The sequence below is a fragment of the Nyctereutes procyonoides genome, unplaced genomic scaffold (assembly GCF_905146905.1).
Source record: "Nyctereutes procyonoides isolate TBG_1078 unplaced genomic scaffold, NYPRO_anot_genome, whole genome shotgun sequence".
Lineage (NCBI taxonomy): Eukaryota > Metazoa > Chordata > Mammalia > Carnivora > Canidae > Nyctereutes > Nyctereutes procyonoides.
The window spans coordinates 73,497,231-73,519,236 of NW_026575140.1; the positions used below are offsets into that span (position 1 = coordinate 73,497,231).

General features: G+C 54.7%; 1 protein-coding gene across 2 annotated transcripts in view; it reads right to left on the reverse strand.

Annotated features, from left to right (window-relative positions):
• Nucleotides 1-22,006, reverse strand: part of DSCAML1 (DS cell adhesion molecule like 1) — a 347,857-nt gene that overhangs the window by 69,379 nt on the left and 256,472 nt on the right. The window contains exons 7-11 of one of the 2 annotated variants that reach the window (XM_055305239.1): nt 19,948-20,244; nt 18,020-18,292; nt 8,303-8,581; nt 7,787-7,906; nt 6,760-6,936 (exon numbers count right to left, since the gene is read on the reverse strand). In XM_055305239.1, the coding sequence (XP_055161214.1) occupies nt 6,760-6,936; nt 7,787-7,906; nt 8,303-8,581; nt 18,020-18,292; nt 19,948-20,244 (1,146 nt within the window). Of the gene's footprint in view, nt 1-6,759; nt 6,937-7,786; nt 7,907-8,302; nt 8,582-18,019; nt 18,293-19,909; nt 20,245-22,006 lie in introns of those variants that run through there. The other variant, XM_055305238.1, reaches the window with a different exon arrangement.

Genomic DNA, 22,006 nt, shown 5'->3' on the forward strand with positions numbered 1-22,006 from the left:
ATGCAGAACTTGATCCCAGGACTCCAGGATCACACCCTGGGCCGAAGGCAGGCACCCAGCCACTGAGCCACCCAGGCATCCCAAGAGACTTGTCTTCTATACCCCCTGAAACCCTGAGGGCTCTGGCTTCTGGAAGTAAGGTCCTGGAACTAGCAAAACATGCCCTCCCTGGTCTCCATAGGCACAGAGAAGGTGGCCCATTTCTTGAGCTCTGCTACTGTCTTAGGGGCTGTGGGAAGGGGAGAGAGGGATTGGGACATCTCTTAGCGGAGGAACAAAGTGAGTCCAGAGAGACGAAGTGATTGACCCAGTTTGCTCAGGGTGTAGTGGGGGATACTGAGGCAAGGAAGTGGGACTGCCATCTCCCTGCTTGGGGGCCATCCTGTCCCCTAAGCCATCTATTCACTTTGGTGTCCCTGGGTCCCGCATATGGTAGGGAGAGCCTGGGCTGGCCCATGGCTGCAGACCTCTGGGGGTGTGGTTTAGGGGTGGGGAGAGCAGGACGGAGCCTGACCTGGAGACCGGGTATGTGTCCAGCCTCTCTGCTCACCCCTGTTTGATGAAGCAGGAAACAAAGTGCTGCTCCTTATTCTATGAAGTCTGAAAATCAATAAGGCCAGAGAGCCAGTGGGATAATCATTGCCATGGAAATCATGGCAGTGGCTCATTCCCTCTTCCTCTCCCTTCCTCTTTTATGAGAGGCCAGATCCCAGGCTTGCAGAGACCCCAGGCTTGGCACAGACCAGGGTGGGGCTCCCTTAGCTGCCCTAAGGCTGGGCAGGTGAGGGTGATTGATGACCAGTCCTGGGGTGGGCAAATAAATACTGTGGCCAAGCTTCTCGGCTATGGCAGGGCCAGTGTCAGCCCCAGGCCAGTGTGACTCAGAGGCCAAACATTGTCCTGCTCTGCTGCCTGCCACTGTGCTTTCCTGCCTCCTCCCCTGACTGTTTGCTGATCCAACAGAGGGGCCATCCCATCCACCCCTCAGCCAATCAGGGAGACTCATAGGGCAGAGGGGAGCACCCAGGGCATGACCTGTGGCGCCGTGTGTGACTGGACTGGACCTAGGGGCTGGGGTCAGTCGGCCTGTTGTTCCCAGCAAGGCAGGCCAGAGTGGGCAGAGGCCTCTGCTGAGCTGGGTGCCAGGGGCAGGCATTCCCACAGAGAGAAGGGAAGACCAGCTCCGCCTTCAAGGAACTCAAGTCTGGTGAGGAGATAGGCTCTACCCCCAGGGACCACAGAGGAAAATCTTGGGCCATTTGCTTGGTTTCTTCCTGCCTGTTTCTTCCCGTGTGCTGAGAGGGCCTCCCAACCTACAGATTCAGGCTCCTTCTGCATGCCCTGAAAACAGCCATCCCTCAGGTCTAGGGGCCCTTCCTTGGGAAGACACTGGAAGATCCTAGAAGTTGGGTTGGGGTCTTTGGGCAAGGAATTCTCTGGGCATCTGGAATGTGGTCTAGAAAGGGAGTTGTGGGCTCTGGGCAGCGTTTCCTTTGGCCATAGACTCCTTGCCCTGTGGGAGGGGCAGGGGCTGATGAGGGCAGAAGAACATTCTAGAGCAGGAGCCCTAGGCTTTGGGTCTGAGGGAGGTGCTGCTTCTGCCTGACAAGGAAGAATTTCCTTTGGGCAAATTTGAAATTAGGACCACCTGGGTCAAGAGATATGCAGTTGTCTTCTTTCCAAGGCTTTGTATCCTGCCTGCTGTGCTGCACCAGAGGTCAGCCGCGAGCAGGCCATCTTGTCTACCCAGGCCCGGGGCTTCCCCCCTAGTGTGGTCCCCCTCTCTCCTCCAGTCCTCACTAAGCTCCATTTTCCTGTCTCCTGCCTTCCAGTGACTCTGCAGCTGGGTGTGTGCTCGTGGAGGGCTCTTGGATCTGGCATTAATTGGTCTGACATTTTGCTAAACAAACAAATCAAAACTCAGACCAAACAAAGAGCCCTTATGGGTTTAATTGGCCATGGGTTCTGCCTCGGCCCAATCACTGGAGCCTTTACAAAGTGGAGGAGAGTCTGGGGGATATAACAGAACCTGTCTAATCAGGTAACCTGGGGCATAAGAGGCCCTCGGAGTCCAGGGAGGCACCGCCACGTGGTGGCAACATCAAAACACAGCCAGCCCCTTGTACCCCAGACTAAGCAGCCTGGCTTTTTACCTGCCTCTCTGTAAAGCATTCTTTTTGAAGATGGTTTATTATTATTTTTTTCCCTCTGTGCCAATTGGAGGAGGGATTGCTTTCTCCTCCTTTTGGTCATTATCTCTCTCTCTCTCTCTTTTTGTTTTAAAAGGGAGATAAAAGGTAGCTGGATGTGGTATTTTCTTCTGTTAATTACATTTACTTTTAACCAAGCTCTGGGAGGAGGTCTGCTGTCCTGAAAGGACCATGCACACACTGTCTTGGAAACAGCTAGTGACCAGATTCTAATGCAGGCCTCTTATTGTATGGATGAGAACACCGAGGCCCAGAGAAGGGAAGGGAATGGCTCTTGGATACGTGGCTGGTGAGTCGTGGAGCCAGGACCAACATCTTCTGCCCCTGGGTCTTGCTCTTCCTACTAAACCATGAGGCCCCAGAGGCAAGTTCTGGTCTCAGCTGGGACTATACCACCCAATGACCTTGACCCAGTGCCTTACCTTCTTCAGGAAGGAGCTACTGGCTGCTGACCTCACAGGCTAGGCATAGGAAGAGCTCTACAGACTATGAAGTGCTGACCTAGGATGGTATAAGGCTGGGCTATAAGCTCAGGTGATCATGGGCTCAGCTCACACCAACGCTCTGGGGGTCAGAGAGCAGTGGAGGCCAATCGGGCCTGGTTGGTTGCCAACAAGGATGTCTGGGGATTAGAAAACCAGCTGCCCACCCTAACATGCCCTTTGCACCCCAGGGCCCTGAGGAAAGGCTCTACATGGCAATTCTGCAAGAATCAGCTCTGGAATTCGGACTCCCACCAGACCCCTTGGGTTCCTGGAACTCCAGTTTGCTTCCTGGTATCAAAAGTCAATGCTACTTAGAAAATGCTTAGCTTCCAAAGCCCATAAGCACCTGACATTTCATTTTCCCTGTCCATCCTCCTTCAGTCTCTACCAGACACCTAAGCTTCTAGCTCACCAGATGACACTCATGGACTTTCCTCCCTCCACGCCCTTGCTATGCTTTCCCCTCCGGGATGGAATGGCATCTGTCGCTGCTGGTTCCTGTCAGAATTCCTGTGTTCTTCGAGCCCCACTTAGACACTATTGCTTTGGTGGAGCTTTTCTTGACACTTCCTCATTCACCCCAAAGTTAAAATTAATTTCTCCATCCCAGATTCTCATCGTATCACCTTGTTTGTATCCTTGTAAGGCACTTATCATGTTGTGCATGATGATTGTTTGAGGTGTATGTTTACCTCCTCCTCAAGATTCTAAATTCCCTGAAAACAGGGGCGCCTGGGTGGCTCAGTGGTTGAGCATCTGCAATCGGCTCAGGTCAGGATCCCGGGGTCCCGGGATCGAGTTCTGCATCGGGCTCCCCGCAGGGAGTCTGCTTCTCCCTCTGTCTGTGTCTCTGCCTTTCCCTCTGTGTGTCTCTCATAAATAAATAAAAATCTTTAAAAAAATTTTCTGAAAACCGCAACTCTTATTCATCACTAGATTTTCAGCACCTAAAATGAATGATTACTAACAATTATTGCATGTGTATTTGGTGCCACGTATTATATTAATGGCTGTAAGCACATGTCTCATTTAAACCTTTCTAATGAGTCAAAAGCATTATAATCCCAAACTTATTGAGGAGGAAACTGGGGCTTGCAGAGATCAACATCCAAGACTTCACAGCTATCAAGTGGCAGAGCTGGGATTTGAACCCATGTCTGTCTGGTTCTAAAGCCTAGGCTCTTAGTCACGGAGTTTCATGGACCTATTTAGTGAGTGTTCAGTGAAGATCTACTGAGTTATCATTGGAAACTGTGGGGATCAACGGTGTAGACACTCCCCAACAGACACCAACCACAAATGTCCAGTTTGACACTTGGATGCTTTTTATGATGTATGTCCCTTTCTTCTATTTGGCTAAAGTGGGGATTAGGGTCAGTTTGCCTTCTGAGCTTTCACAGAAGTATGAGGTCTTGTGAACAGGGTGGAGTCAACATTTTCTTGAGCGTGCATTGACACAAGCCTTGAAATTGGCTTTGAGGCCTTGCAATGGCAAGTCTTCCCACGGCCAGCTCTGCAAGTGGGTGAGGGGAGCGTTGGTAGTGGTGAGTGTTTGAGATGGAGTAAGGTCTGGCTAGGAATGGCTTGCCCCCGGCAATCCCAAGGGTGACTAACGCGCCCGGGGCCTGAAGGTTCTTCCCCACCTTCCTATGCCCTTTCAACTGAAGTCAGCTTGGGCAGAGGGAGAAGGCTGAGGGTGAATGAAGAAGGAAAGGGCAGAGCAGCTGCGGGGACGTGCAAGGGGACCAGCTGGGGGTCGGTTACCTAGAACAGGAGGCCTGTGTAGACATAGCAGGAGGCAGAGTGAAGGAAGTTTCTAGAGAAAATTGGGAGCACCTGTGCCCCACCCCAGTGCCGATTCCCAGCTCATCAACATTGTCAGACTGTCACAGGTGCCCCTTCTGGCTCCTCGGGTCTGTGTAGAGTGATTCCAGCTGCTACAGAAGGGCGGTCAGACCCTCCGACCCAAAGAGAGGCCGTGCCGTGCTCAGCCCTCCCATTCCGCCTGCCCTCGGGCCTCAAATGCCCCTGGCCTTGCTCCTCCTGTCCTGCTGGCAGTCAGGGTGGCACAGGGGTCCCTGGCATGGCTGGGCAGGTCACTGGGGAGCATGGGGCTGGGATGCAAGGGGGCGTTTGCGACAGAGAAAGCATGTCAGGAAAAGGCCATGTAAGGAGCCCACGCGTGTGAGGGGGTATGAGATGGCACAGCTGGAAGACAGCTGTCGGCTGGGGCTGGTGGCAGGGTAGAGGCTGGGTGAGGAAGCGCTGAGAGACACCGAGTCACAGGCAGCGGGGAGGGGGGTGCGGTGAGTGGGAAAATATGACCTGAGGTGTCTGTGAGACAGAGTAGATGTGAGAGAGGCGTGTGCGTGTGCCTTGCTGTGGAAGGAAGCAAAGAAGGATGATGAGGCGGCTGCAAATAGGGCGAGGGCAGGAGGGGACAAGGGCCAGATTCCGCCCACAGGTGATGGGAGTGGTAAGAAGCTCCTGGGGAAGAGGGCGCCAGGTGTTTGCACCACCGTGTGTGTGTGTGTGTGTGTGTGTGTGTGTGTGTGTGTGTGTGTGTGTGTCCGTCCGTCCGTCCCCCCCCACACGGATTTACAAAACGGGCTTCCTCTGAGTATCTCCGGGTGCTGTTTGGCCTGGGCCGAGCTGTGTAGACAGCACAGAAAAAGCGCAGGGCTGCGAGCTGGGCCGACTTGCCCAGGATCCCTCCAGGACACTGGGGACAGCCTGCTGTGACCCGAGGCTCCCCGCACAGCCCACCTCCTGCCCGCCCGGTCGACCGTGTATCTCTCATCCCACAAGCCGGGCGCCACAGAGCCACAGCCACGCTTGTTTGGTGCAGTCCCTTAGCTTCGGGAAGAAAGAGCAAAGAACAAAAAGAAAAAAAAAAAGCCTCCGGGTTTGGGTTTCTGCGTGCTGTGGACGGTGGGGAGGAAAGGATCAAATTCCAGGGACGGTAGCGCGAAGGGCCTGCTAGTCCTCTCACCTCACGCAGGCAGAATTAGCGAAGTTCTCCCGGGCTGAGGGATGTAGATTGATTGCCTGGTTTTATTAAGGACAAAGTGCTTTTTGATAGTGTGAGGGAAGCGGTTCCCCAGGGCGGGGATTCCGGCGCCCGGAGCTCCCCGAGCATCGATCGCCGGGGCTTCCCTGTCTTGTGCTGAGCTGAACGCGGGCTTTGGCAGGCGATAAAGCAGCTCTGATTCCTAGTGGAGGGACCCCACACCGGGCACTGCCGGGAGCGACAGCCAACGTGGTACGCCTTTGCTGGCTTACTGGGGGCCAGTCACCATACTGGCTGCTTTACACATGTTATCGGACTCACTCTTGACACAGGACATGATAGGAAAGGCACTACGATGACTCTCATTTTCTCTATCCAGGAAATGTATGTGGAGGCCAAGCAAACCCACTGAGGTCACAATGATTACAACATGGCACCAGGATTCGCGCTTGGCTTTGGTCTGGTGCTAACACACCGGCCCTTACCTCTGTCCTCCACGGCCCGTGCTCCATTTCCTGACCCAGAGCCAGATGGACACTGTTCCTCTGACATGAGTTGGTGGTGGTGGGGGTCATTATACAGACCCTTAAGACTCTAAAGGGATGGGATTCTCTGGTAGGAATACCTGTGTGTGACTGAATGGAATTTGGGGATATTTCGGGCTTCTGAGGCCGTGAGGCCAGCTCTGTGTCTCGGGATTTAGAAGCCATAGAGCACTGAATGATGAGTTTTGTTGTTCTTTTGGCTTTCTCCCCAAATACCTTCCCTTTCCCATGATCGGTTATTCAAACAGCCTGGTGGGGTGGGTGGGCTGGAAAGGAACCTCTAGCACAGGGAAGAAGCTGGAGCCTAGATAGGTGAGGTGACTTGGCCAAGGTCATGGGGTTCTGAGCCCCCCACCTGAGGGTCCCGAGCACACCTCTGACCAGGAAGGCTCTCTCCCTGCCTCCCACTCACAGATGGAACAGGGGCAGCTGGGCAGGAAGGCAAGGTGAGTGTGGGGACAGGCCCCAGCCTGTGTGGAGGGCTAGGACCACGCGGGAGCAGGACTCACTTTTGACGGTGAGGAACATGGATTTGCTGATGTCGGTGCCCACGCCGTTGCTGGCCTGGCAGAGGTAGTAGCCCATGTCCTCTTCCAGGACGTGGCGGATCAGCAGTGAGCTATTGGCCAGGATCTGGGTGCGGCCGGTGAGGGGCACTGGGTGGTACTGCTGCGGGCTCCCGCTCCCTGGAAGGAGGCAGCTGTTAAGGGGCTGGCGCCCAGGCTAGCAAGCAAGCTGGGTCAGGTTCAACAGCCCCAAGGATGCCCCCATGTCCTTCTCTTGCTGACCTAGGGCCATTTTATAGCATTTCCCAAGTACTCCTCTGGGCAACAGGGAGAGACTTGCAGAGGTCTGGCCCTGCCCCAGCTCTCAAGTCAGGAGATGGAGTTGGGGGCCTCACCTCAACACCTGCCTTGGCACTGAGCTTTGGGGCCGAATTTGGAGAGAAAGGGTTGTCTTTAGGCCACTTGGCCACAGGCAAAGGCAAGATGGAACCCTAAAATGGCAGTTGCCTGGTCTTGGACAGCCAGGCCTGGGAAAGAGGTCAGCCATTCTCCAAGGGGGGCTTTACGGTACCATTTCCTCATTCCCCCAGCATCAGTGATGGGTAAGGTCTATGACAAGAGGTTGGCATGGGACTCAGATACCAAATGTATCCTTGGGATGATGTTAGATTCAAAGAAGGACCACAGTCCCAGAATAGGTTGACTGGTCCCAGAATAGAAACAGGGGCCAAGGAGATTCTGGGACCCCAAGCAGGGTGGGCAGGGCTGGAGAAAGCAGACAGGGAAGGACAGAGGTCAATTTGTGGGGACTAGAGGAAATTTGGAGTTGGCCTGATAGCTGTCCCCAGTCTGCAGACCCTCGAGGGTGGCCGAGGATACTTTCCAGAGCAAGTATAGCCCAGAGTCCTGTGAAAGCTTAGAAAGGGCTCCCACCCAGGGCTAGGAGCTGTGCATAGGAAAACAGGCCCAAGCCCCATCCACTTTCTTCTCCCTGACTGTGCTTGGAGACGCTGGCTGGCCAGGGGCTCACCCTTGGCATGCTTCCACATGACCTTGGGCGGGGGGTAGCCATCCACTGAGCAGTTGAGCACGCCAGCTTTGCCGTAGATGCCGTCCTGGTTGTTGGGCTGCACCACAAATCGAGGCGGCACTGCAGAAAGAGGGAAAGTAGTGAGAAACAGATCACCTGTCTCTAACAGGTCTTCCGTGGTCTCTAACCCTCCATTCTGTGCCAGCCCCACCTGGACCACAGGCAAGTTTGCAACACCTAACTCTGAAACTCAAGATGCTGAGGGCTTTTGTTGAGTACTGGGAGTTCTGCGTCCCAGCTCTGACCCTGGCAATGATCAACTGAATGGGGTCTTCTCCTCTCAGGGCCTGCGTGTCCTGGCCTGGAAACTAAGACATTTGAACTGCTTGATCTTGATGTCCCCCTCCCCTGCATTGGAGCCAATGTTCCCTCAGCCCATGATTCAAACCCCTAATCTAGGGAGACGGTTAGCAGCGGACAGAGCCTTCCTCCTCCTCCACTGGGCTCTCTGCTCACCACGCACGATGAGCTGGCGCTCCCGGCTCACGGTGGCCGCTGCGTTGCTGGCGATGCACGTGTAGTTGCCGTTGTGCTTAAGGGAGACGCTGGAGATCTGCAGGGAGCTCATGAATTCCTTGCTCTCGATGGTCACGCCCGAGCCTGAGATGATCACCTGTCCGTCCTTCCTCCAGGTGATGCGGATGGGCATGTCCCCCGAGGACACCACGCAGGGGATATAGAGCAGCTGGCCGATGGAGGCAGGTGGGAACTCAAAGGGCTGGATTAGAGGGGGCACTGGGGAGGCAAGGGGAGTGCTGCCGTCAGGCCCCCCATGCGCCCCAGCCTGGCCAGCAGCACTCCTCATTACCTCACCTCTGGGGTTCTCCTGCCCTTGGGGATGTAGGTAGAGCTCCCCAAGGCCACTAATGCCTTGTTCTATATATTCTCATGGGATGCCACTGGCCCTTGGCTCTCATCCCCTTGCCCACCCAGGCCTGGACCCACTGTCTCTGTGTTGGGCGTTGGCTGGCCTGCATTAATCCTGACCCTCAGATTTGTCCTGGTGATGAATCATATGCTTCCCGAGTCCCATCTGCTGGTGGACACTGGTCGGCTTTCACTTTCACTCCTCTGCTGCTCCTCGACAATGGCCCGGTGCCACTTTCTCATCCCAAAGATACATCAGCTCTCTGGGGCCTGGGATTGATGGGAATGCTGTGCCTCAGATGTTGGGGGTCAGAAGAAGGTTGGTGTGAGCCTGTCCCCAGCTCACACCCCACAGCTGTGCCTCTAAAAGCCAAGGTGCTATCTCCTGGTCTCCTTCTGCTGAGGTCCTATCACCTGCCCCAGCCCTATCCATTGTCGTCAAGTGTTAGCACACTGAATCCTCCCGCCCAGTAATGTGATGTAGCTTAACCACCTCCAGTGTACAGGTGAGGAAACTGAGGCTCAGAATGGAGAAGTAATTTGCCTTCGGTCTTCCAGCTCCTAAGAGGTGACAGTGGGATTTTGAGACCTGGTCTCCCTGTTCTCAGAGTCCGTGCTTCCTCCCTTATGCTGCCCAGGAGCCTCTCTGAGAAAGCTTCAGACACGCCCAGCCCAATGGCCCTTTTGTGTCATCAGTGAGCTCCCCTTGGTGGCAGGGAAGGGCAGAGAGGGAGCCCTGTTCTTTTTTTTTTTTTAATGTTTATTTATTTATGATAGTCACACACACAGAGAGAGAGAGAGGCAGAGACACAGGCAGAGGGAGAAGCAGGCTCCATGCACCAGGAGCCCGATGTGGGATTCGATCCGGGGTCTCCAGGATCGCGCCCTGGGCCAAAGGCAGGCGCCAAACCGCTGCGCCACCCAGGGATCCCGGGAGCCCTGTTCTTTGTGAGACAACCAGTTTGCTGCTCATCTGGCTGAGCGGGATCCACGCAGCCTCCTTCCCCCCGTAGATCCAGCCCACCCCACAGCCCACATCTCTGGGCCCTGGGGGGCCTGTCTGGAGCCTGAGCCTTTGTGACAGGGATCCTCCTTTCTCAGCTCTGGCTAGGGCATCAGCCATTATCTTTATGATAACTCAATTAGGCCACAGCGACTTCCCCAGCAAGTGGGGGGAGAAGAGAGAGGAGACAGACAATTAGCTTAACAAGGATGAGCACCCAGTAGATGAGATCTCCTTTCTGCAGTCAAATAATTAAATTACAAGGCTGTCCACAGTCCTCTGGCCTTCTCCCAGGCTCTAGCTACCCCTCCCACCCCCAGGAAGCCTCCTGCTTTTCACCCTACGCCCACCCACAGTGGCCACCAACAGGGGCTAGCCCTGAGGGAGAGGATGGGTGGCATCCTATGCATGCCCAGGCCCTCTCTGCACCCCAAGGACTTTCAGGGCTCAGCAGGGAGCTTCCCCAGCAGAGTGGGAGGGTGTGGGCATAGAATAACCCTTGGCAGCCCTTTGGATCCCTTGGAAAGTTCTTGATCAAGAGACTAGGTCCAGAGGAAGTGACATTTAGGAGGGAGGGGATGAGCCATCCCCTTTAACTGACAGTGTCACCTCCCACCTTACTCTTTATCTTGCCATGGGGGCTCCATCAGACACCAGGAACACTCACCACTCCCAGACTCAGCCCTCAGTGCCCAGGTGAACACAGCTGGGTATTTACCCTTCTTATTCCTGCTGTGTGTGCTCCACCAAGGGCCTAAATCCAGGTCCAAAGTCCAGCCAGGTTTTCTGGGCTCTGGCCATCGTCTGGATCTCCCCATCCCAATCTCTGGCTGTCTACTCTCCTGTTTGGGGCCCCAGGATTCTGGGTGGTTTGCTGGGCCTCAGGGATCTCCACAGGAGATTTCTCTGGAACCCTAACTCTAACAATGGCCCAAAGTCCATTGTTGAGATTTCCCAGAGGTTCTGCTATTGGGTTATGCAGATCTCCCTCCCCAACCCCACCCTCCCCTGGCTTGTCTGGGTACCTAGATCAGACCAAGGCTTCTGGCCTCCTTGGACTTTTTATTGGAACTGTTGCAGAGACCCAGATCTGCCTCTAGTTTGTTTCTTTAGGCCAAACAGAACCAGGCCTGGTCCAGTTCTCCTTCCCACAGAGGCCGGAAGCTAGAGCCCGCAGACCTCACGGCAAATGCCCTCTCATCCTTTCAGATCCTGCTTCAGTACTAGCTCTCCCATGAGGCCCACACTCCTCCCACAGCACCTGGTACACACCTTCCTCATGACACCTGTCACAGGGTGGAAGGGTGGCGGTTGGCCTCATCACCTTCCATGGGAGACTGTAGGGCAGTCACTAGGACTTACCTGGTAAACTGCAGGAGCCTAATAAATGCCTGTTGGGTGAGTAAATGAATGAGCTTATTTTTGGATACTATTTCCTTGGGTCATCTCAGAAGCTTAACTGTCAGGTGAGCAAGGGGTAAGGAGAACACAGGATGGGGGTCCCTCCAGAAAAAGAGGAGCATTCTATGCTGTTCCTCAAGATACTGTATTTATGCTATTGGGTTTAGGAGCTAGGAGCATCTTGGTCGTTCCTGGGGAGTCAGGCCCTTGTTACCATAGCCCCAGAATTGGCTCCTAGGCACACCTGATGAAGGGGAGACTCAAGGCAGTGATGACAGGCTGCAGAGGAGGATGTGTGGGCAAAGCAAGGAGCTGGGAGGTTCTCCCAAGGAGGAGAGGGCCAAGGGGCTGTCAAGTCTGAAGGACCATGCCCTGGGGATGGCGGTCAAGTGCTCCATTTCCATTGAGAACAAGAGAGCAAAAGATTGAAATTAGGCAGGGAGATTTAGCTCAAGCTAGGAGAAGACTGTCTCTCTCAGTAAGAAGGGATTTGGATAATAGAACAAGTTACTAAGGCAGGTTAATTCATTAATTAACTAATTCATCTAATATTTATGAAATGCCTAGTCTGCGAAGGCATTATTATGCTCCGTGTGGGCTGGAGAAAGTAGAAACATGCTTAAAATACAGATAGAACCCCCAGGAGCTCATCATTTGCTAGGGAAGGCAAGAGATTTCCCTCAATGATTATTGGACAAGCGCCACCTGAATATACAGAGGCTGAACTCTGAGCAGTGAGACGTATCATCTGGTCGGGTGACCACAGCCTCATGGAGGAGGTGGCTTGGACAGAGCTAAGGATAGAGCTAAAGGACACACTCACTGTAGAAAGTACATGGGGTGAGAGAGAGGGAAAAGGCTGAGCCATGAGGCAGAGGCCAACCAGGGCCTGTCACTCCCTCCTGGATTTTGGGAATAACATGGATGGCTATTGAGAACCACTGAAGGAGATGGTGGTCAGGGGGGCGAGGGGGGGTGGTTTTGTCAGACATTTGCCCAGTTGGGCCAGAGCTCTCAAGAACACAACTGTCCTGTGGGAGGTGGATGGCCAGACAACTCGCCAGAGATCCAGGGCAGGCTCCTGGCACGCCCTGTCCACCTTCTGGCCCTGCTGTATGTAGGCTGACAGGGCAGGTGGGATGCTGTGGTTGAGAAGTGCCCCCTCAGGAACCCTCTGGTGGGAGTGCTAGGGGCCAGAGCTGCTCATGGAATTTCTTGACTCCAGGCTACCGTTCAGATAAACCCCATAGCTGCAGGCACAGCGGGAGGGGCAGGGAAGTTTGGGGATCCTGGCTCCTTCACAGGCTGAGTACCAGGAGGAGCCCTGTGAGCGAGAGGCTCTGAGAAGCAGGGTGCGGGGGCTCCGTGATGGGCATGTGGGCAGCTGCCCAGATATGGGGCCCCTTCCTGACCCAAGAGTCAGCAATGTCTTCCCTAAAGCTGCGAGGTTCATGTGAGCTAATTGGATGTGTGTGTGTCCATTTCCACCTCCAGGAAAGCCATTCTCGGCGGCGCTGTGAGTTCTCAGCGGCCACCTCCATCATGGGGATGACCAGGGACTTCTTGGGTGTCGATTGCACGAAGGGCCCCTTCTTGCATTTTCCCAGCACCCAGCCTGAATGTAGGGGGCACAGAGGCCATGTAACCCACGGTCCTGTCTCTGGAAGCCCTGCCCTGGCCACAGTCATCTTTGGTGAGAGGGCAGCTCTGCTCTGAGGGAGGCGGGGTGGGAGCAAAGTGCTACTGTGGCGAAGAGGCCAGAGGCCAGAGTGGCTGGGAATGCACAGTGGTTGTGGCAGTCTAGGAGGTGTCCGGCCACCAGAAAGCCTTTATGGTCACCTGCTTGGGAGTGTTGCACAGTACAAGAGTGTGCTGACCGCCAGCCCAGACCATAAACACTTTATGGTGTCTCTCATCATCCCTCATTGAGACTGAGCCTTTTCATTGATTGCACTTGCGGGGGGCGGGGGGGGGGCAGGTGTTGGAGCATCAGCATGTAGGTGGGGAGAGCACCATGCCCAGGAGCTGGGTTCTAGACTCTACCTTCCGTGCACCTCACCTCTGACCTGAGCCTCAGTTTCCTCATCTGAAAAATGGAGGAATTGGACCAAATAATCTCTAAAGCCTCTAATATTTTAGGAAAAATAATAACTGCCTTTAATATTTTTTTTTTACACAAGCCTCTCTTCTCAGGAAGGCTTTCCCTGACCACTTTATTTAAAATCACAGCCACTCTCCCCTCCTCTTGGCACTCTCATCCCTGCTCCCTATTTGACATGGGGTATCTTTTATATTTTCTATGCATTATCCATTTGCTCACCAGAAGGGAAGCTCCCTGAGGGCAGGGGTTTTTGTCTGTCTTGAGCGGAGCTGTATTTGTAAGATAGTGCCCAGAATATAGAGGGTGTGCAATAAATGTCACTGAATGAATTAGTAGATACTGCTCCACCTCACTGTCCCCATCAGCCCCGTGACCACAATCATCATCTTGAGCCCCGTCTGTTTACCCAAAAGGAAACTTGCTCCCATATGCTAGGGCCCCTCTGCTGGGGAATAGAGCTTCTGGCAGGAACTTTCTTGGTGACCCCCTCTCCCAAGTACAACTGGGCTATCTGCCCCTATGGAACCTGTTGTATCCCCTTCCTCTGGATTCTGGTGGGTCTCTTCCAAATCTTTACCTCTGCAGATGGCAGGTGACTAGCTTTTTCCTAAGCTCCAATCTATGATCACAGAAACCCCCAGTCCATTCACTAGGGTGGAAGGGACCCTCCTCCAAAGGCTCCAAGCACGTGGCAGGCACTGGTTTGGGCGGCCAGGGAAGACAGTGGGTGGGTGGGGAGTAGGGCATCCGGGAGCGAGTGTATGTGTGTCCTCTTCCACTTGTTCTCCACAGGGACCTGGCACAGCCTCCCAGTCCCGGCCTTGCTGAACTTGGGCAGAGAGCCCCTCCTGTCCTTGTTTTGGCTCCAGAGGCCCGTAGAGGCTCAGATGTGGGGATGGAGATGTTCTCTCACTGAGCTAAAGCCAAGGAGCCCCAGTTGCAGCCTGCCTTCTTAGTTAATTAAACATTCAGCCCGCATGCCCAGAGATGCTTTTATGCTACATTATTTTTCAGCTACAGGGGGCCCTAAAGACATCAAATCTAGTTTGGATCTACGTGCCCTCCTCTTAGCATCCTGCCAAGGATGTCTCTGGATGCCCAGAGATGAGCACTTGCCTTCCCTGCAGCCCTGCTCTCCCCTGCCAGTCAGGGTCACATGCACCAAAGTCCAAGCAGCCCACAAAGCATCCCCCCCGGCCCCGTCTCCCCTCAGCCCTCCCAACTTGCTGGGCCACTGCAGGCTCACTTGGACAATATTTCATATGGTACCACCTGCAGCCCCCTTTTGTGGCTCAGGAATGATGTCTTACAGGAGGGTAGGGACAGAGCCAACATTTATGCACATGTGACTGCCAGCACGCGTGTGTGCCCAAGCACAACGGGGGACAGCTTATTAGCATCTGTGTATTTGTTGCATGACATGCACATAGTATGTACCAATGAGGACATGCATGTGCATTCACACACATAGGGCTCTGCACATGTGTGTGCATGTGTGTCTGGTGTGTTCTGCTCTAAGCTCAGTGTTTGAAAAATTCATCAGAAGATAAGCAGCCCCAGAAGGAATGGAGTGAGCAGTTGTTTTTCCAGCTCATGGAGCAGCATGGGTTTTTGCCCCTTCCTGCCCATGAACGCATGGCCCCCCAGAGAGATGGGGTGGGGTGGGAGGTGCTTCTAATCGATCCCCAGCGTCTAGGGCCCTATCTCACCTCCACTCTGCCCTTTCCTATATTCCAGGTCTCTGCTCTGATCCCCTGAGTGGGACGCATGTCCCAACCAGGTGATAGCAGTGGGCTCAGCGGTGCTGCCTCTGGACCTGGCCCTCCTCGCCCAGAGTCAGGGCCCTATTCCACGCCCAGGGGCACCTCCTCCACCCTCCTCCTTGAGTAGCTCTTGGAACAGCACATCAGCTAATCAAGCAGTGTGCTCATAATCAGCTCTGATGGGTTCTTCTGCAAAAGTGCATTCTAATGAGGTGGGGAGAGGGAGTCAGGGAGTGGGAGGATGAAGGACCTGAGCTTTCAGAGCGGCCGGGCCACGGGGTCGCAGAGCCCCTCATGCAGATGCTGCTTCTTGGTCTGGAGAGAAAACAAGTGACCACAGTCCTTCTAGGGCTGGATTTTCAGACCCTGAGGGCGGGGAGAAGAGGGTATGTGTGCACATGTGCCTCTACCCTGTACACACACAGGTCGTCTGCTGAAGCCAGGCTTTGTGCTGGGTGTGGGAAACACACGTGCCTGGTGCATGGGCTCTGCCCTCTAGCATCTCTCTCTCACACACACACACACACACACACACACACACTCCTCCTTTCCTCTTGTCGCTCAGCACAATCACAACAGGCCCAGAGAGTCGCTGAGACGGAATGCATCAGATTCAATTCATTAGGACTGATCACTCCCTGAATGGGGTTGAATAATTGATGAGCAGAAGCAGCTTTCTGGATGTTCTGCGTACTCCGAGGCTCGCTAGAGCCTTTTTTTTTTTTTTTTTTTTTAAGCCAACAAAACCTGGCCAAATGCTCACTGGTGCGGGCGGGCGAAGGGAGGGGAACAAAGGTTAGATGTTTTAATATGTGATGTTTACAGTGTAAACTCTCGGTCCACTGCTTGTAACGGAAATGGATATGGGCAGCCCTTGACGCTGGGAGGGGGTAGGTGGGCTGTGCCTTGTTCCACAGCGGCCAAGCTTGGGGATGTGGCCTGGGGGTTGTGAGGCTCCTGCTGGGGCATGGGGCCTCAGGGTGGGGAGGCGCGGGGGCAGAGGTCTTAGGCTCAGGAGGGGGCCAGGGTGCCCCTCAGCCCAGCTTGGGTGTGGTGGCAGGAGGCAGGGAGGCTGATGCTGTTAGGGTCTCCTGTCACCCCCCACCCCAGGCTTGAAATGGCCACAGCTCCACAGTTGTTGGGGATCAAAGTGAGGCCTCCCTGCAAGTCACTCCAACTCGGACTGCTGTTTCAGCTCAAGAAACACTGTCTGGCACTGTGACAGGTGGTGAATGCACAAGGATAGGTGTGACATGGCATCGTCTGGGCACCGATGGGATGAGCCCGGGGAATAAGGGGCAGGGGAGAGAAGTAGCCGCCCCCCCTTTTGCTGCTACTGTGCAGTGGCCTGGCTGTCCACCAGACCTTAGCACCTGGATGTGCCACTATCACCACAACCCAATGCTGCTTCGGTCTCCCCAAGCTGTCCCTTCTCCCAGACTTCCCTCTTCCTGTCAACAAAGCCTCTCTTCCATCTTGCTTCAGGAGCCTGGGACTCACTGGGGCCTTCCCCTGTGCCAGGGCCCCTTCGTAGGCCTGGACCCTCTGCTGTTTCTTTCTGCCTATGCCCCCCTCAGTGGGGGGGGGGGTCAGGCCAGCTTTCCTCTCCTGGTGCATGTTGTCTCCAGGGGTACGGAGGGGGCCTCCCCTCCTTGCTGCCCTGGGGTGACACAGATGCCCAGGTGACAGGGGCTCTCAGCCTTCTCAGGGACTTTGTCTCTCTTCCTGCTCTCAGGGGGTTCCAGAGGCCTCTTTCCTTATTCTTCCCAGCCTGCCTGTTGCCCAGCTCTGGATTGGAGCCCAGGGCCCGGAGTGAGGCAGGCCCAGGAAACATTCTGTCTCCAGATGAAAATTTCCTTATTATTATTTTTTTTAATTTTTTTGTGCCTCTCAGCCTTTCTGCCTTGGAAATTGGGGATAAAATGGTACCTGCCTTCGGTAAGGGGATAGTGCTGGGGTTAAATGAAACCAAGCATGTAGAGCATCCAGCCACAGGGACTGGTGCATGGTGGGCCCACCACAGTGCTATTTGTCTTATTATGACAATGATTACAGTCTGGTACTAGAGACCAGGATGGTGGCTTGTGACCACAGCCCTCTTTCCTCCCTCAGGGAGCCCCAGGCTGACCTCTCCATGCGCCCAGAGCCTCAGGCTCTCCCATGGGTTTAACCCACTCAGGCCTTTACCCATTATGGCCATTAGTGACCTCCCTACCCAGCCAGGCCTGGCAGGCCCCACTTCCTATCCTGCCCCAGAGCAACTGGGCCACCCTGCTCCCACTCACTTCCCCAGAAAGTCTCCAGGCCTGGCAGGTCCAAAGAACATATTTGGGAGGGAGTTTTGCGCATCCACACAGCCCCAGAACCAAGGGGATAGCCATCATTGCTCACACGTTCATTGATTTCTTTAGTTCTACTCATTCATTCATTTAATCCTCCAGCATTTACAGAATGGCTACCATGTACCAGGCACTGTGCTAAGGACCCCTGCGTTTACCCACACACCCCTCAGGTCAGCATGAAGGTCCTGGTCCAGAGGAGGATTTTGTAGGCAGTGCTCTGTAGACCTCAAATAGCATTAGCAGGTGGAAAGGGAGTCAGGGCACCCAGTATGGGCTCCCTCCACCCAGCCTCCTGCTGCTTTGTCTCTCATGGCAACTGCCTCTTGCCCCCTCCTGTTGGCCTCTGGTGGCTTCCTGCTGACGTCATGGGGCTTCCCACCATCTCTGACCTGGGCCTCTTGCCCAGAGGGTGACCTGACTCCTCTGTGTGTGGTACTGAGCCCTCGTGCCTCTTGGATCCCTGCACACTGTCCTGCGGCCTGCAGAGGGAACCAGATGCGGAGGAACCCACGGCCTTCTTTGTCTGCCTTCATTCGGCCACCCTGCTGCCTTTCTCCTAAACACCAGGTCAGGACCCTCTCTTCCTTGGCCTTCCACTCATTCAGGACTGCCTGCTGCTGTTGTCTGAGCAGCCAGCTGGGGAGAGAGCCATAGTCCCGGGCCACCAGGTGGGCTCTGGTTCTGAGGGAGGCCTACCTTTGACAGCCACGTGGACGCTCTGGCTGATGGACAGCTGGGGCTGGATCAGGACACTGCACAGGTACTCCCCTTCATCCATGCCCTTCTGTACATCCGTCAGCTTCAAGGTCCCGTTCTCAAATACCACCTGGCGGTGGTTGTCGGGCAGCAGCAGGGCATCCTTATACCACTTGATGGAGTAGTAGGGGTAGCCAATGACCCTACAGTTGATGAGGGTGTCCCGTCCGGCGACGGCTGTGATGTTCCTCATTGCCCGGATGCTGGGGGGGCCTGGGCAGGAGTCAGGAGGGAGGAGGAGCAGAGGAGGGACAAGCGGTGCGGTGAGCCAGGGACAGCCAGGAGCTGCCCTGTGACTCTCTTCTCAGTTGCTTGGCTCTGAAACTATCAGGGGATGGAAATTCAGTGGGCAGGGGCATAGGGGTGGGGGGAGGCCTTTATTGCAAGGCTAAAGGCAAAGGCTGGAGCTGGTCTCTCCAGGACTCCCTGTTACTAACTTCAAGTAATTGCAAACAGACATGTTCTGTTCCTGCCTGGGGCAAGAATCCACCCCCCTAATGGGGTGAGTGGGGTATGTGAACCTCCTAAAAAGTGACTGGGATTTGGGAGGGCGATTCCTCATTTACAAGGAGATTAAGATTTGGGGGTTACAACGGAAATGTGGAGATTTTGTTATTTTCATTCAACTTGCATATAATGGTCTTGTACAAAAAGGATCTCACATACATTAAATATTTAAAAGACGGTAGAGGAAGGTCTTCAGTGGATGAGCTGATGATTTTCTTCCAAACAGGTAAGTGTGTTTTGTGGGTCCCTGAGAAGGGGCCCTAAAAGGGGGATGTTGATCATGCTGTGTGTGTGTGGGGGGGGTATCTTCAGCTGGCTTGCTAGGCAGGTGGCCATGTGGGAGTGGTACAGGGGGCTCAGAGGCCACCATGCAGGGAGAGTGCTGGAATGGGAACAATTTTCTCTTTACATCTAGCGGGAAGCTCCAGGCTTCAGGTTCCCTACCCAGATGATGAGGGGCCGGGCCAGGGGGTCCCAGGAGCCTGTAGCCCTGACACTTGCAATTCAGAGAATGTAGGAGGGTCACCAAATGAGAGGCCACCTTTCTCAAGTGGGGTTGGAGAACCGGCACAGGTGAATTTAGCACGAACCCCTGCTCCCTGGCAACCATCAGTGCCCCTTGCCCCCTCCTCCTCTGACCTTGGGTCAGGGGGGCACTGGGAGGGGCAGATGAGGACCAGTCTGACCCAACAGGGCTGCTAAGAGCTTCAGAGGGAGCTCTTCTCACCACAGTGACGTGGAGAGCTGAGATGCGGGGATGATCACCTGAACTGCTTCCCCCCACCCAGCCCGAGCCTCCCAGTCTTGATGGCTTGGGGCTCGGTAGGGAGGAAATTGGGGGGAAGGTAGCACCCTGGCTCCTGGCTGCTTACGCCTCCTGGAGCATTTAGGGGATGGCTCAGTGGGAGGACTGGGAACACAGCTTTGATGGACACCCCCCCTCAAAGGTCAAGCCTGGCCCCACTGCCCCCATCCCCATCCTTGTCCTTACAAGGCCCCGGGGGGGCTGGGGGTTGCTAGTGGAGTGCTGAGGGTAACTGGGGCCAGAGAGATTTGATGGGGAGGAATGGGGTGAGGGCGGGCAGGTCAGACTGGGAGAGAAGAAGGGGAAGGAGGAGGGGATGAGAACGCGTGGGGGGGTGAGGGGGGTGGCGAACTGTACCAGACACATGCACACACAAGAAAGGATGACGGGGTTCACCGAGGGCAGGGGAAGGGGGGGAGAAAGAGAGGAGAGAGACCGCTACTAAAAGCAAAATGACAGTTAATAATAAGTACTAATCACCACGAGAATAATGGGAACCACAGAGATGGCAAAGGAACTCAAAAGCCTATTCTGATATTTAAATGTAGACAGGCACCTCTTACGTTTATTCGCGCCTGATATTCAGCACTGCCCACCGAGTTCCGCGCGGTGCACCGGTACACGCCGCCGTCGCGGATCTGGGGGCCCGTGACGTTCATGTGGCTGATGGTGGTGCCGTCCGACATGGTGTACTGGTTGGTGCGGTGGCTCCCGTCCCGCACGATGGGCTCGTCGTCCAGGGCCCAGGTGACGGTGGGGGGCGGGGCGCCCTTGGCTGCACACATCAGCGAGAACTGCTCCCCGGGGTTGACCACCTTCTCGCTGAAGGACGAGACGATGCGGGGCGTGCCATCTGCAGGGAGCGAGGAGGCCCCGTCAGGGTCACCGAGCCAGCCCCCCACCCCCGGCCCCAGCAGCTGGGGAGGAGGCCAAGCAGTGCCTGTGACAATGAGACCCAACTTTCAGGGGCGCCTGGGTGGCTCAGTGGTTGAGCAAATGCCTTCAGTTCAGGTCGTGATCCCGGGGTCCTGGGATCGAGTCCCCCATTGGGCTCCCCGCCAGGAGCCTGCTTCTCCCTCACCTATGTCTCTGTGTCTCTCATGAATAAAAAAACAAAAAACAAAAAAACAAAAAAAAAAACCTTTCACGTACATCGATTCAGGCGCTACCCACAGAACCCTGTGAGGTGCCCATTACTATTGCACAGGATTTATGACTCCTGGATTCGAATCCTCCCACGGCCGCTTGTGAGCTCTGTGTCTTTGGGCAAGTCACCTAACACCTCTGAGTCTTCCCATTTCTTAACTGTGGAGGATGGAGATATTGGGGTTGGTGACTAAACTGTCTTCACACTGATGCTGTGAGGACAAAATTACTGCATTTCAGATGCTTCACACAGCACTTTGTGTTTAATAAATGTCAGCTCTTGTCGACTTTTCCTTTCCTGCCTTTCTCCTCCCTGTGTCAGTAAAGACATGGGGCTCAATAATCCTGTGTGGGAGCAGGGCCGGACTAGGGGGGGACCTGCAGAGTCTGGGTCCAGCTCTCATCCCCACAGGTGGGGGTGGGGGTGCGGGAGCCCTCTGAGCAAAAAGCCTCAAGTATGAGGCTTCACCTCTACCCAGAGGCACTGGTGTGTGCGTGGCCAGAAATTAAGTCTTGGCTAACCCAATAACCCCGGACGGGACAATTAACCCTGCTGCCCCACCTTCCTCCATGGAACAGGGGGCATGCAATTATCAAGCCTGGCCATCCTACACAGGATTGTTGTAAAGGATTAAAGTACGTGGCATGCACTTTAACAAGTAAAAACTAAGACAAACATTAAAAAAAAAAGGAAAGAAAAAGTAAGGCAATGTAACATGGTTCTCCATCCACATTTCACACCGAGATGCTGATGTTATAATCCAGTCTGCCAGCCCCCAGCCCCATTTCTGGGGGGAGACCCTTACCTAAAACTAGGGGAAGGCCCGGTGCCTGGAACAGCCTGGAAGGCCTCCCAGGGTCACGACATTTGGACCCTCCTCTGCTTCCTTCCCCAAACCCTACCTTTCTGGCTGTTCCTCCCCACTCTGTGCCCATCTGCCAGCCTCATTTTCCATATCCCTGCTCTGGATTGGCTATCAACAGGCTGTCCTTTCTGAGAAAAAAATGTGCTGTGTGGGGAGCCGGTCCAGCAAGAAGTCCCCTGGGATATAAGGCACCCATTTCCAACGGGCCTGTGCCTGGCTGGTGTCCTCCTTGTTGGGAAGAGGATCTGGCTGGACAAGAGGAGGCAGGGGCTGAGGGAGGGGCAGTTCACTGGGCACTGTACTTAGGGTGAAGGGTCAGGGATGCCCAGGTCCCACCTCCCACCTCCCAAGGACCCACAGGTAGACCCACGTGGGATCCTGATAACCTGGAGGACTTGCCTGGGTTTGGTGTCTTTGTTATGACAGTGAAAAATCCTTGGAAGCAATAGGATTGCAGGGTTTTTGTTTTGTTTTGCAACAAAGGAGTGAGGGGAACACTACTTGTTTTGTTGGTAAGGATAGGGCCTCTGCTAACCCTCATTGTATCTTTGTGCAAGTAAGAAAAAGATGCCTCCTCCATGTGGTCACCACCTGGTGCCAGGT